Below are 14,883 nucleotides of genomic sequence, written 5' to 3'. Positions count from 1 at the left end.
GGAAACAAATATTTACAGCGAATCGAAGCCTTTGATTTTTGGTTTAAATGTCTTTATTTATAACAGATGGCGCCATATTTCACCTTTTTAGGCTGGAAGGGAGCAAATACTTTATTCCGATTTGTTAAAAAAAAACTACTTCTAACACTACTAAGCTACGTTTTATGTAAAAATTGTAAACAAAAGATCAACTCTAGAAACATTTTGGATAAATTATAAAATGAACGTCCAAGACTGCATTCCGCCATTTGCTAAGAATTCGGGAATTTTAAAGGGAATATAACCTGCAAAGCAATCTCGAATCTTTATAGAAGACGAAGACCCCTTCAATTTTTCAAATTTCCCTGTACAGTGGCGCCAAACATTTTTAAAGCCAGAGTTGGATGGCTTAAACCATCGTTTAAATCATGGTTTAAACAAAGTGATTTTTTTTAAAAAAAACAATGGTTTTTTTAATAACTAAAAATTATTCCAAAATGTTTGTACATTTTCTTACCGAAATGATTACATTTATTTATTTCCTTTATTTTCAATACCTTCCTATTCACCCCTTAGGTGTACCCTTCTTCGTCCTATATTTAACTTTATTTTATCTACAGTTTTTCGATAAGAATCCTTATTTTTGCTTAGGGTTTTTCCTATATTTTCCTTTAATTCGCTTGAAAATTTCCTATTTTTTCTATTAAAATTTCGAGGCAATTTCCTGGTCACCATGTATCTATACAAAATCAAAAATTAAACTAAAACCAACATTACTCTAAAACTAAAACTTTGTTCTGGTCATGTGAGACTTGTAATAATACTCATATTAATTTTCAGTTGATTTGTTATATGTATGCACGGTTAAACAAAAGCGAAAAATAGGTTAAAAGTAAAATAAAGCAATGTTTAAAAAAACCTAATTTAAACCACAAAAACCTAGTTTAAACCAAATAACCGATTTTTTGGCTTGTTATAAAAAAGACTTTTTTTTTCAAACCTGATTAAAGCCAAAGGCAAGAGCGACCAGAGCGGCAAACGGTGGTTTTCCACACCAAATACCTGAGGTTATATTCCCTTTAAATGACGTTATCCGGTGAAAGGATCTTGTTACTCTCCCAAATTTGTATCGGTAACAGTGGCGTAGCCAGAAATTCGCCAAGGGGGGGGGGGAACTATGTGAATGTTAAGAGGGGGGTTGATAAGTGGGTGGAAATTTAGTACAGTTGAAGGTAGGCCCGGAAACCCCCCTTGTCTACGCCACTGATCGGTAATATCATGTAATAAGGTGATTGTTTTTCAAGATGACAAGCTTTCTGCTCTGTACGGTGCAGATTATCATTGAAAACAATAACATGATAAAAAGATTTTAAAATTATACCAATTTATTGTACAATATAATTAATTGCAAACTTTGGTAAATTAACTTAATACTTTATTTGCAATATGCATGTAGAAGCATCACATGGCTGCGGCTCAATGGAATTTGTGCTTATTTATATTATCCTCTAGCCGAGGAACTGACTAGAATTACATAAATAAAATGTTAATTTACTTCTGACAACAGCGAAACACGATTTTTGTAAGTTCATCATTTCCAGTACAAGAAACGCACCTCAACTTTAAAAAAAATCGATATGGAGATATGGTATTCTCAAAGGGATACATCGGGAAGGCTTGCTTTTCAATTCAATCTTTCGCATATAGGAGTCGCACCTACAACATCTGTTACTTAATGACATCATTTGTGTTTATTTGCCCGTAGTAGATACTCGGACTGCGACATGAAGTGGATTCCGTCGGACGGTAGCTCCGAAGCGATACCCGGCCATAGCCAAACCAGAGTCCACTTAGCACCCACGGTTTCGACGAGATTCCTCTTCCATCCCAGATCGTATTTGCTCACTTTGCTGGTGTTCTTCTCGTAGGACGTTTGGTTTTTAAGCGTTTGCACGGTGTGCACGTAGAGGAGGACACCGGCAAATAGTCCCCCGAGAATGCTGACGACAGAGAGAAAAGACCAAACGGTCGTTTTGGTGTCGACGTACCCCAAAAACCAGAAAATTAACGGGAATATATACATGACGGCGGTCTTAAGCTGGAAATTTTCGACCGTGCTCCAGATGCAGACGGTGTTCAACACGGCGGCGTACAGGCAACCGACGAACAAATGCAGCAGCAACGCCAGAAAGTATCTGGTATTATTATGTCCAACGCAACACCCGGCGAAGGTGCAATGGTGGTCCCTTTTAAGAACGCAAACGTCGCACACGGTGCAATGGAACGAGCGAGGCGGGGCGTTGGACTCGCAAGCGCTGCAAAATTTCCAGCCCGGTTGCAGCTTGGCCGGCAATATTAGTTTGGTCGTCGAAGAATCGTGGCGCATCATCAAGAATAAATTGCCCAAAATGTTACACAGAATGTAGAGTCCGCACGCTGACTGAAGGAACCAAAAGTTGGACATATAACACCCAAGTTTCGGCAGCACGATAAAAAGTTCGAAGAAGTAGACACATATCACGCAAGTTACCAGAAAGAAAAACGCGCTCCGATCTTGCAAAGTTTTTGGAAACAGACGTACCAAGGGCATATTTTTTTTGTTCATTAATCTATGGAAAGTAAAGCAACAAGAAACAATATTAGGAAGAATGTATTCGGGTACCTGTGAATTTGGGACTTCGCGGGTCATCCTCGCGTAAGTACCGGATTAAGGAATAGGCCTACTAGGCACTGTCCTATGGGCCCCCGCTAACAGAAGGCCCTTACCACTGATGAAATCAATGGATTTTTCTTCGAGACACGTGAGTTTTGAGTTTTTATGCTTTCTTTACATAGGCCCCCACCAAAATCTGCCTCAGTAAATCCGGTACTGCCTCGCGTATTTTGCAGCGTGACGCTCATTTATGTTTGTTGTGACAAGCTGTCACTAAATAAGCGAGAGTAGCACCAAACGCTATTCTTAGGTACCCGAATGAATTCTTGATATCAAAGTTGTCCTTTTCGGCTTAAATATAGCCACCTAGTGACTAACGTGAGAAGCTCTCAAAACTGATGGATTTTAGTCTGCTACACGCTCGTCTTCTTTCTATTGTGTGCTTACTCGTAAGCATACGTCATAACTAAGCCCCGCCTTGAAACGACCGCCATGCATTAATTTCACGTCACAGATCACTAGGCAAAACGACACACGATTCTGCGAAATAATCATTTGACCACCATGGGCGTCTTAATGTCATGGCCGACCTATACGCGTTACCATGGCAACGAATACAAGCTACAACCACGAGCAAGCTACGAATAAAACAGAGGCTTAAATTGCTTAATGTTTTAGAACTAGATCGGTGGATTGTCACTTGCCATCGGGCTGATTTGTCTTTTTAATGTAGTTAAAGTGCCACACCGGCGTTTTAAAAATTCGGTACAAATTTGGATACGACCAATCCTATTCTGGAAACTAGCGCGTGGAACAGGTCAAATTCAAACGCCGGTGTGGCCTTTTTAGAGTAATTTCCAAAATGAAAATGGTATTTTTTCCTAACTGAAATGGCAAACTTTGTTAAAGGTAAGGTAGCAGACGAAAATTCAGCAGTTTGGAAAGCTTCTCACGTTAGTCACTAGGTGGCTCAGTTTGAGCCCAAAAAGACAATTAAAAAAATTTGAGAATGATTATCGTGTTGTTTGCTTTTTACTACCTTATTTCCAAAACCAGGTAACTCGAAAAATTCATTTTCAATAAAATTCCTCTTGTTGATATGGTTGAACCAACCCTATGCATTTAAGTACTATACATAATTTTCTAAAAACCACTTTGGCATAGTGAATAAAACATTTATTTTAAAATATTGACACTACTACGATTCAGTACGCACCTGATAATGTTACCGAATTCAACAAAACTAGTAGTGTCAATATTTTAAAACAAAAGCGACAATATAAGAGCCAAAAGTGTGTCAGAAAGGTAAATCGTTCAGTGGGAGCTTGTTGCACTGAGGGGAATGAACTGGGATCAGAGGGTAAGAGTGACGTACGAGCTACGTCATCAAAATTTGAAATTTTCTCCACTCCAGCGCCACTGAGTGAGGCTTTTTAGAACGTAAGTCTAACCAGGCTCTCCGAATGTATACATAACATAATACATCATTGATTGTGTTAATATTCCATTTAAAATTTTAAACAAAAAATGACCTTCTAGAATATGATAACAGTGTTGTCAGTCGTAGTTTGTTCAATACGGATCCGCCCACATTTTGGCGCGAAACTAAAGCCTTGACTAAAGAGCACAAAATACACACGGTTCACAAACACATACCGTTTCCTTCTTCAAACTGCTTGGCTAAAGCAGGGAACACTTAAGTGTTCCCTGGCTAAAGAGCACAAAAAACACACCATACACACCGTTCACAACTTTTTGTCTTTCTCTCTCTTTCGATTTCCTTCCCCCTTTCGTCTAAATCACACAACATTTCGACAGCATCTCCGCTATTAAAGGCTCTCGACACACAGCTTCCGTGAGTTCCGTTGAAGCTCAATCCATCGTTTCGACGACGATTCGGAAAAAGTTGTGCCCCGCAAAACTAGCCGTGTGTAACGGCTATGATTTCAAATCGGTTGAAGAAAGTTGAAAAGACAGTAACTTAATAATCTCCTCAGACATTAAAGACCTAGACAAAAGTATTTGCTTATCATTTGCGAAACTTTATGTCTTAGGAGATTATTAAGTTACCGTCTTTTCAACTTTCTTCAACCGATTTCGAAATCATAGCCGTAACACACGGCTAGTTTTGCGGGGCACAACTTTTTCCGAATCGTCGTCGAAACGATCGATTGAGCTTCGACGGAAGCTGTGTCTCGAGAGCCTTTAATAGTGGAGATGCTGTCGAAATGTTGTGCGATTTAGTCGAAAGGGGGAAGGAAATCTAAAGAGAGAGAAAGACAAAAAGTTGTGTTTTTTGTGCTCTTTAGCCAAGCAGTTTGAAGAAGGAAACGGTGTGTGTTTGTGAACCGTGTATTTTGTGCTTTTTAGTCAAGGTCCGAAATTAAGTCTATGTACTAATTTAAAAACAATAGGAAAGTAATCCCATGTCACCAAAAGTGGATATAAAACAGAAAGTCTGGGAGGACCCGGTAGCCCTGTTCCATCAAAAATGAGGATCCCCCAAGCATGCCCCTAGTTTGTGCCTACCCCCTTTGGCGGAGCATTACAAATGGCGCTTTACTCGCATGTACCTGCGTAAATCAGCTGATATATTATAGTTCTTCTTCAGTTTCTTATCCACCTGATTATATAGTCTTTGGGCTGGATTTGGTGCGACATGTTTGGTAAGGCTTAGGTAGATAATTGATAAAAACGTTTTGGTTTTGAATGAATGGGGTGTGCGGTTTTAAGTGTTTAACGAATTTAAAAACAATGGAACTTTAAAAGAACTACTAGAATATATGTGCTCTCAACACGAGTTGTTACATTCGCATTACTCTGAAGAAACAATTAATTTCATCCCCCTTTTTTTGAGATACAATTGAACCCAAAATCTCAGTTTGCGATTCTGCATTATTACCTTGGTTATTACTATCATTGATTAAATAACCTTATAAGGTTATTTAATCCATGTTACTATACTAAAATTTGTCTGTACATCCCTATCTACTGGAATTTTAGCTAAGCCTTGGTTTAAATCTTCACTGGTTTGTATAGTACCAATTGAATACAAATCTTTTAAATTACACTGACTAAATTTACTTTCCGGTGTATATTTCTTACGGGCTTGAGCCACGCTTGAACTTAACAGAGGCAAAATTTTTGAAAAAGGAATAAATTAACCAACGTGACAACGTCTTCGGAAGTTTTACCAAGGAGGATATGCTTCTTGGTTTTACCGCTAGGTTAGCTAGCATCGCCCATCTGAACTATTTCCTCTGACCATGACGTCATGAGACAGAGGTCAAACGTAACAGAGTCGTTCCTGATTGGCTCATTCATTGTATAGGGGAAATAGCTCCTCATTTTTGAAGGAAACCACTGAGAAAGCTAACGAACCCTTTTCCTCCCAGACTTTCTGTTTTATATCCACTTTTGATGTCACCAACTCATCATGTTGTGTGACATTTTAAATTTGCGTTTTACCAAGCTTAGAAATTCATACTAGCTAGCTGTGTAACTTATGTAGTTAATAAACCCACTTCGATAAGAAATTTAAACTTTCGAAGAGATTAGAGGGCTGTCTGCTGTGGCATACAAACATTTAATTCCCTATTGTTATGTAGCTAGCGCCACCTTTATAAGAGGACATGAAAGAGTAGTATGGAACACTGCATGGATACTTAAAAAGAAAGTGATCCTCACCATAACATATAAATACATTTTTATAGATTTCTTAGCGTATTTGTAGTGGCGTTATAACGACAAATAAGAACAATTCGTATATTGATTTCTCCACATATTATTGAATCAAATAATTTATTAAATAAAGACGTACCTTATATTGGAAACACAAACATAGAAATAATACGTTGTTTCATCAGAAATTTGGATAATCTCTTACTAAACAAAACTACCGACTACAGAGTCCTCCGCTTCACGAGCAGCCGACGCTCTGTAAAATTTAAATCATCGTTGCCAGAATTACCAAATGAAATTCCCAAGTCTTAAAAACAACCATACGGAGCAGTTTATTTCCTAAACAACCAAAATCGTTCGAGAGTTTACATAATAAGGCCCCTGCTCCTTTGTTGTGACAAAGATCTACAAAAGGGAATAAAACTAAATCGAAAAATAATGTAACTATTTCAACAATCACCCGTAGCTACTGTTGGCAAAAATGTTGAATTCGTTGATCCATAAATATAGCATTGGAACTTCATACTTCCTTTAAACGATAATTAAAGGTCTAGCCATGGATCATTTACCTGATACAATTAGCCTTTTCAGCTTACATAGCGGCCAACGAGACAAGCTCATTAATTGCTACCTGAGCGCAGAAGTCCAGCAACTCAAAAACCCCTCTTGAGAAAAACCAGTTTTTAATTTTATAATAATTTCAAAATTAAGTAGTGAGACAAGTCTAATATAAAAGTACTAGATAATTCTTATTTGGAATTTCTTTCAAAAGTTATATCTTGACTAGCATGACTTTTTCTCTCAGGTAGCGTCAAAAATTGCAGACGATTTTACGGCACATATCAAAGAACAAATAGGCTCCATACAGGGCCGCCTTATCCATATGGCAGACTAGGCAAAGTGCCTATGGCCTACGAAACTTTTAGGAGACATTAGGGCCTACGATTCCATATAATAGGGCCTACGAAGGTCTGAAAAGTCGGTAAATGAGAGATTTTTGCCTAAGGCCTACGGAAAGGTTAAAACGGCCCTGGCTCCATAACAGATGAAAACCCAGCAGCTTGAGCTTGGAAGAATCATGGGCCAAATAATGATTTATCATTATTTGGCCCATGGAAGAATAAAGTTGGGGAGTAGTAATCCAGTGGTGATTTTGGTTAGACTGTGGCCGCGTTCAGTGACGCTCAACGGAGGGGAAATTGCTAATTAACCGTTGATCTCCGTTTGCAATCGTGACGCCACGTCTGTTGAACGCTTTTTTTTTTTAGAAGCTCGTTATGAGCGATTGTAACGGGTGGGACAATTCAGTCCGCTCGTCCATTTGATTAATCAGGTGCGAGATATGTGTTACGGCCACGCCAACGGGGGGATATTTACCAAGGATACTGTTACTGAACGCGGCCTATAAGTGTATAATATCGTTGTAACAATATGATAAGCCCCGCCCTCGGAATCGGGATTATTTACGCCTCTCGCCATCTGTGTTGGAAATGGACAAATGGTGCCAGATGTAAATTACCCTGATTACGAGGGCTGGCTTCGGCGGCTCTTAACTCACAGGTGAACCCAAAACCAATACCTGATCGTGGCTACTCTCCCACTTTATTCTTCCAAGGTTTAAGCTTCTCCTTTTAGCCAATATGTGGCTGAAAAAGCTAATTGATCTGTTTCACACTATTGAAGATATTTTGTAACATAAAACATTTAGATTGAAACATATTCACTATTTGGGTTAAATTTATTATACCCCTTAAAAATAAATACAATTGACTTTTGATATCATCATAAAGTATAAATTAAAGGAATGTGCCAAATACATAAATGGATGGCTTTAGATAAAAATTCAAAAGCAAATTTTAAAAAAAGGCTAAATTCACACTTAATACTAATCATACCCACACTAATGGTTGATTTTTAATGTTCATGATAAAGGATAGTTATCTGAACTTTTTTTATTTACGATGCAAGTGTTATTTAAATCTGAAAACAATTCTTGATTTTTTTTAAGTTTAGAACAGTATTTACAGAAAATTATTTAAGACTACTATTAGTAAATCAAAAGTAAAATGGGTGGAAAATGTTAATAAAGTAGTCAGTAAAAGGTTTTTAGATTCATATATTATATTTTACAATAGTTAATCATATTCGTGACTACTTTCCCGCTTACTGGTGGAGTTTGGTGAAGCACCTTCTTTAACTGTAGAGCGTCGAGTCTTATACACTTGCTCTGTTAGACCCGAATGAGTCATCCTAAAAAAATTTAACATCAAATTAAACAAGATATTTGGTAAGATATGGTTTGCAAAATAAAACTTAAAAATAATACGTACACTTCCTCCATGTCTAATGCATCATCTTCTAGTTGATTGAGCCTAAAGTAGGGATTACTCGCAGTTGGTCTAAACTTATATCCAGTGACCAGGAAAAACACCAATGTGGCCACTTCCCGGAAAAACTCATCCAACCACTCGTATTGAAATGGCACAGTTATCTACAAAAAAAAATATTAAGAACAACAATTTATAAAGTAAAAACAGTATCTCGAGTAACACTTTACTTTGAGAAGAATAATAATGATTCTTGTGAAATATATGTAACATACAATCTAAGGAGAAAATTATACGTTAATTTTTTGTATTTTTTAAAAAGTACACTCAGTCACACACCATGACGTAGAAATGTCTAAATAGCTTAAGTTTTTCCAAATTAATGGCAGCTTTCCCATCAGTGTGAGAAGCATCTTGAAGATGGCGTATTGACCATACGACTGGGAACAATATGGCTCCACAACAGAGGAGATCAACTAAAACAAACACTTCTCTCCAAGTGTTATGTTGTGTTTCACCTTCTTCACTTTCTTCCATAATAATCTCAGCCACGTTTGCCAACACCTAAAATAAATAATATGTACTGTCGTAGGAAAATTTATGTTAATTCTCCCAATTATAATGTTGATTCATACCTGCAACGGAATAACTATCATGAAAATCTTCTTGTCCTTATCACTCAAGATGTGCTTGATGAAGGCCCAGCCAGTTCCAATTAATACAATCGTGATAAAAAGCAACGCTCCTTTCAAGCTAAAACTCGATTCTTTAGTCAAAGTTATAATAACCTCAACGACTCGTCAACACTTACAGGTGGGTAATATAGTACATAACTGCCCAGGCTTCAATATGGAAACCATCACGAGCAATGAAGTAGTAGTTGATCTGTAATTTAAAAGCTTTTAGAATTTTCTTCTTAAAGAATAAAAACATTTTAGGCATGTGCGAGTACTCAATTTTGTTCGAGTACTCCTTAGATGAAAAGCTCAAAAATGGTTCGAGCCTCAAATCGAGGCCTAGGCTTAAATTTAGAGTACTCTTATTATTACCAAGGCACTATTTTTAAAAATTGTGGGAAAAGCTACAAAAAAATTCCCTTAAGATTTCCTATTGGGTCAAGTACATGACCTAGTTGTTTCTGATTGGTCACCGATTTTAAATGTAGAAAAAGAAACCAAAACCATAAGTTATATAACGTAGTGTGCCCTAGCTGTTTATTGTCAGTTATTTGGCGGTTCATCAGTCGACTATTTTCTGGTTGTAATCTCTTGTATGGCCAGTTATTAATTTAGACTTCACAAATATGTCTTCAAATAAATGTAAAAGCTCTGGCAGTAAATATTCTTTTAATGAAGAAATAGTAGAACGTAGTGATGAAAGTGAAGATTTTAGTTTAAATGATTCCTCATCCAATCAAAGTACAAGTTCTGATGGCTAATTATTCCAGTACTCTAAACCCAATTTTTAAACTAAGACTAATTATTTGAGTACTCAAAACCCCCTTTTTAAGCTAAGCCTAATTATTCCAGTACTGAAAATCCCCTTTTTAAGCTAAGCCTAATTATTCAACTACTCGAAACCACTATTTAAGCTAAGTTTAAAATTTTAAAGGTCGGCTCGATACTCTAAAAGTAAAATTTTTCGTACTCTAAGCTTGGCTCGAAACCCAAAAATCAAGGTTCGCACATGCCTACAAAATTTCATACTCCATGAAAAAGCAAAGAGAGAGACTTGACAAATATCAGCAAACCCATCAAATAGTGAATCTTAAAAGTTTCTTGGCTAAAAATAAATGTATTAGTATAAACCTAAGATCAGAAGCCTGTCCAGAGAATTACCTTTTTCGACGCAAAATGTAAATCCAACCACATCCAAGGCAAAAGAATGTTACTGACATAATGAAGTAGAGTTGTGGCAAAGGAATTTCTCCCGCTGATAAGTACGACTCCAAATTGTGTTCATTTATGCTCACCTAAAAACCACATTACAATATTTTTTAGTTGTTGGAATATGGTACAACAAAAATTGCTTACAGAAAGATTAAGAGCCGTTGGCACGGTGCGAATTCCTAGATAGTTTGCGCAATTATGAAAATAAAGACTGTAGAGCCCACTTTGATTATCATTCAAAACTTCTACAGAAAACTGCGTTACCAAATGAAAGTTAAGTATTTTGTACCTTTTTTTGACGAAATATTAATCATTTAGAACTTACGTTGAAACTATAGGATTGAATTCCTGTGCTGGGATCTGTGGTAGCTGTTAAAGGAATTACTACAGAAGAGCAGCTTCCACCATCACTGATTTCTTTCATTTTATACATTTCTTCTGGGTCTAGGGGAACAACAGCAGCAGCACTTTCTTCAGTCTCAGGCTTATCTTTAGTTTCGGGTGGTGTCTTAGTTATGGGTTCATTCATAACAGTTTTAGAGATTTTTTGTGGCGCTTTCTTTGAAAAAACCAATAGTTATTTACATAGATCGAAGCAAAAATTTTATAATTTAAAGTACATCGCATTTGAAATGATACTAACTGGGGCAGGAGAATCAGGCTGTTCTCTTTTTTTTCGGTGCATAAGAAATGTGTCACTAGTAAAAACTCCGATATTACGTCTATTTCTTTGGTTTGAGTTCTTTTGAGAGGCGTTTGGGGGAGGACTCGTAATGCGAACATTGAAAGAGTTGCTGCAATTAGCTTCAACACTGGAATTGAAATATTTATTTGCTAATAGCTTTGAATATGTAATAAAAAAAACAATGACTGACATACATTTGTTTTTTTGTATTTACGATGAATGACACAATATCCACATTAGCCTCACTCTTGAGAGAATCATCAACCAATAGACATGCATCCTGATGGCTTTCCAAGTACGGAGTGACGCTATTACTGACTGTTCTTGTTAAACTGAAGCCAAACTGTAACAGTAATTTTAGTCAATACAAAATCAAAAACTTCCTTAGAAGTAATTCAAAAAGGAAAAACACCTTATCGCCACTTGGTTCGGGGTAAAATGAGACTTTTTGAACAGTAACTAGCATAGTACCACCTTGAAAGAATCCAAACCTACTGACACTGAAGTATCGTCTCATATCATTCTAGAAAATGCACGAAGAAACTTTTATTTATCACGATATGGGTTTAGTAGAAAATACTTTGATAACAGCATGGTCCTTCGTTATAACTAGTCCAGACTAATTATACAAATTCAGTGAACTATATTTACCGTTAGAGTTAGGTGGTGAATTCTACAGTAGAGAGTAGGAACCATGAGAGTCAATATGAAGAAAAAAGCAGAACACAATTTAAAAAGTCTAATATTATACATTTTTAATACTAAGAATAACGAAAAGCCTTAATTATAAACAGCAGCTATTTAAAAAAAATAAGAACCTAATTTTAAGTTATTTCAAATAGAAAGACTTAGACTAGGCTTTTCATTTATTAGGCTCTTTTCCATTCGCCATTTTTTCTGAAGTGTTGCCACCTTGGAGAAATAAAGGCGGAGACAAAATAGATGTGTAATATATGGTGTAATCTATAGAGGGAGGACCAAATGATTCACAGCAGCGTTGCCATACTCTTCAGATTAAATTACCAATATAGACGCTTCAATAAAATAATCACCCTCCCCGGAAATCGCCAAGAAGTAATATTTCCAAGAGCCAGGAACTGCAAGTCACTGTTTAAATTAATAGAAAATTTTCACCTTAACGGCAGCTAGGAGCAACAAACACAAGGAGAACGCAACCCATCAAAAGTCGTGGATTTTCTTGTGTACATTTTTCATTGGCTAGACGCTTTAGCGCCTGCAGCTGCCGTTGGAAAGGGAAAAATCGGAAATTGTCTTCCCCTCCGCCCGTTAAACGTTCAGCGTAAAGGCTCGTGACGCTCGTCCAATGAAATTCGTACACAACCCTTCGTTAGCGTGTTTAATGGCTAGCTGCGTTCTCCTTGTGTTTGTTGCTCCTAGACGGCAGCAACAAGCGTTCCCTTTAAACCACGTAGCTTTTTTGACATATTAAGGCTTAGCAAAAACACGACGTTCTGTTTACAGGTGAAAAGTTTCCATTATTTCAACAAGCATTATATAAACAATATCTTGCGGGTCCTGGCCATAGAAATCTCATAGGTAACTAGAATGCTGCCGCCTACGGCCGAGCTTGACGCCAGTTCGCCTTGAACCTCAGCCAATGAGAGGCCGTAGAGTGGTTCCGCCAAGGAGGATAATAATCCTCCTTGGTTCCGTTACTATAGCGGGAGATGGGTGACGTCATTCTCTCCGGTGACATTAAATTCTTGGCAGAACCGCTCTTTGAGCTCTGATTGGCTGAGATCTGGCGTCGTCTGCCACGGCGTTTGGGCCATTTGCCAGTTACACGGCAGCATTCTAGTTACCTATGAGATTTCTATGGTCCTGGCTCTCGGAAATATTATATAAGTACGTTTTTATAAAATATTAGCAAACGATCCAAAATTTATATAAAAATTCAAGTATCATTATTTATAAAATCAAATTTACGGATAAAGATTAGGAAAAACTAATAGCATCTGCTTTAACCGTTAGGGTGAAGTGTAGTACAGCGGCCTCATTGAATTTTATATTAATTTTGGTTGCGCCTGATAGACCTTGTCACGTAGATGCCGAGGGTAATTTTTATTTTGGCCGCAAATGATTATTTAATTGTTTAACTTAATTTTTTAATTTTAAAAATTTCTCATTTTCATTGAATTTTATATTAATTTTGGTTGCGCCTGATAGACCTTGTCACGTAGACGCCGAGAGTAATTTTTATTTTGGCCGCAAATGATTATTTAATTTTTTAATGTAATTTTAAATTTCTAATTTTTGGGTATTTGCACGTGTTTTATTGTACTTATTTCCGTCGTGTGTTCGCCGGCAACACAGTTTCGGTGTCCTAATGAATTCCACGTGATATTCCCTTTTTGTATAAAATCAATTACAGTTTTTGTTCATTTTCTCGGTGTTTTCTATTATTGGGCCACTTTGTTTCTGATTGAGATTAAAAGTATATACTCGATGCGTAAGGCTTGGTACTGTCCTCTAGGTCGCGTTATAGATGGCCCATCGCTTTTTTTAGTATGGGGTTGGGGAGGCGCTGCGCGCCCCCAGCGCTTGAGCGAAGCGAGTGCGCGGCGCCGTCAGGCGCCAATACGGGGAGTTTAGTAACGTCTTTTACGTGTTTTGGAAGTAATTATCTTCGTCGGGTTGTCGCCTACACCACGGCTTGTTACTGTTTGTTTAGGTTTCCACTCTACTAACTTTTTAACATTAAGTTAATTAATTTAATTATCATTTTCGACCCAAAAACCAAAGTTTCGTAATCAACGCGTCAAGTGCTACATTCTCCGCCACCCAAAAATACAAAAACACGGTAATTTCCTACAATTAGTACATTTTTAACATTAAGTTAATTAATTTAATTATCATTTGCGGCCCAAAAAATTGTTTCGTAATCTACGCGTCACGCGTCAAGTGCTACATTCTCCGCCACCCAAAAATACAAAACCACGGTAATTCCCTAAAATTAGTACATTTTTAACATTAAGTTAATTAATTTAATTATCATTTGCGGCCCAAAAAAATTAGTTTCGTAATCTACGCGTCAAGTGCTACATTCTCCGCCACCCAAAAATTCAAAAACATGGTAATTCCCTAAAATTAGTACATTTTTAACATTAAGTTAATTAATTTAATTTTCATTTGCGGCCCAAAAAAAATTAGTTTCGTAATCTACGCGTCAAGTGCTACATTCTCCGCCACCCACAAATACAAAAACACGGTAATTCCCTAAAATTAGTACATTTTTAACATTAAGTTAATTAATTTAATTATCATTTGCGGCCCAAAAAAAAATTAGTTTCGTAATCTACGCGTCAAGTGCTACATTCTCCGCCACCCACAAATACAAAAACACGGTAATTCCCTAAAATTAGTACATTTTTAACATTAAGTTAATTAATTTAATTATCATTTGCGGCCCAAAAAAATTAGTTTCGTAATCTACGCGTCAAGTGCTACATTCTCCGCCACCCAAAAATTCAAAAACATGGTAATTCCCTAAAATTAGTACATTTTTAACATTAAGTTAATTAATTTAATTATCATTTGCGGCCCAAAAAAAATTAGTTTCGTAATCTACGCGTCAAGTGCTACATTCTCCGCCACCCACAAATACAAAAACACGGTAATTCCCTAAAATTAGTACATTTTTAACATTAA

The 14,883-nt window shown here is 36.9% G+C and overlaps 2 protein-coding genes across 2 annotated transcripts; both read right to left on the bottom strand.

The window, feature by feature from the left end:
* Window positions 1–1,404: 1,404 nt before the first annotated feature.
* On the bottom strand, window positions 1,405–6,362 carry LOC149943454 (putative palmitoyltransferase ZDHHC24). Its single transcript, XM_090175569.1, has 2 exons — window positions 6,336–6,362; window positions 1,405–2,588 (listed from the first exon to the last, which is right to left on the bottom strand). Exon 2 carries the CDS (start codon window positions 2,582–2,584, stop codon window positions 1,721–1,723), a length of 864 nt encoding a protein of 287 aa, XP_090031695.1. The 5' UTR covers window positions 2,585–2,588; window positions 6,336–6,362; the 3' UTR covers window positions 1,405–1,720.
* Window positions 6,363–8,413: 2,051 nt separating this feature from the next.
* Window positions 8,414–12,161, bottom strand: LOC149943453 (protein GPR107). The gene is made up of 14 exons (XM_090175505.1): window positions 11,866–12,161; window positions 11,627–11,737; window positions 11,409–11,557; window positions 11,173–11,341; window positions 10,855–11,088; window positions 10,674–10,784; window positions 10,479–10,612; window positions 10,347–10,422; window positions 9,452–9,525; window positions 9,276–9,393; window positions 8,980–9,204; window positions 8,871–8,918; window positions 8,644–8,804; window positions 8,414–8,563 (listed from the first exon to the last, which is right to left on the bottom strand). Exons 1-14 carry the CDS (start codon window positions 11,965–11,967, stop codon window positions 8,449–8,451), a joined length of 1,827 nt encoding a protein of 608 aa, XP_090031631.1. The 5' UTR covers window positions 11,968–12,161; the 3' UTR covers window positions 8,414–8,448.
* Between the last annotated feature and the right edge of the window lie 2,722 nt (window positions 12,162–14,883).

This window comes from Leiobunum rupestre, chromosome 5, assembly GCF_980474605.1.
Source record: "Leiobunum rupestre chromosome 5, qqLeiRupe1.1.hap1, whole genome shotgun sequence".
Taxonomy (NCBI): Eukaryota; Metazoa; Arthropoda; class Arachnida; order Opiliones; family Sclerosomatidae; genus Leiobunum; species Leiobunum rupestre.
This window is presented reverse-complemented; position numbering and strand designations above follow the sequence as displayed.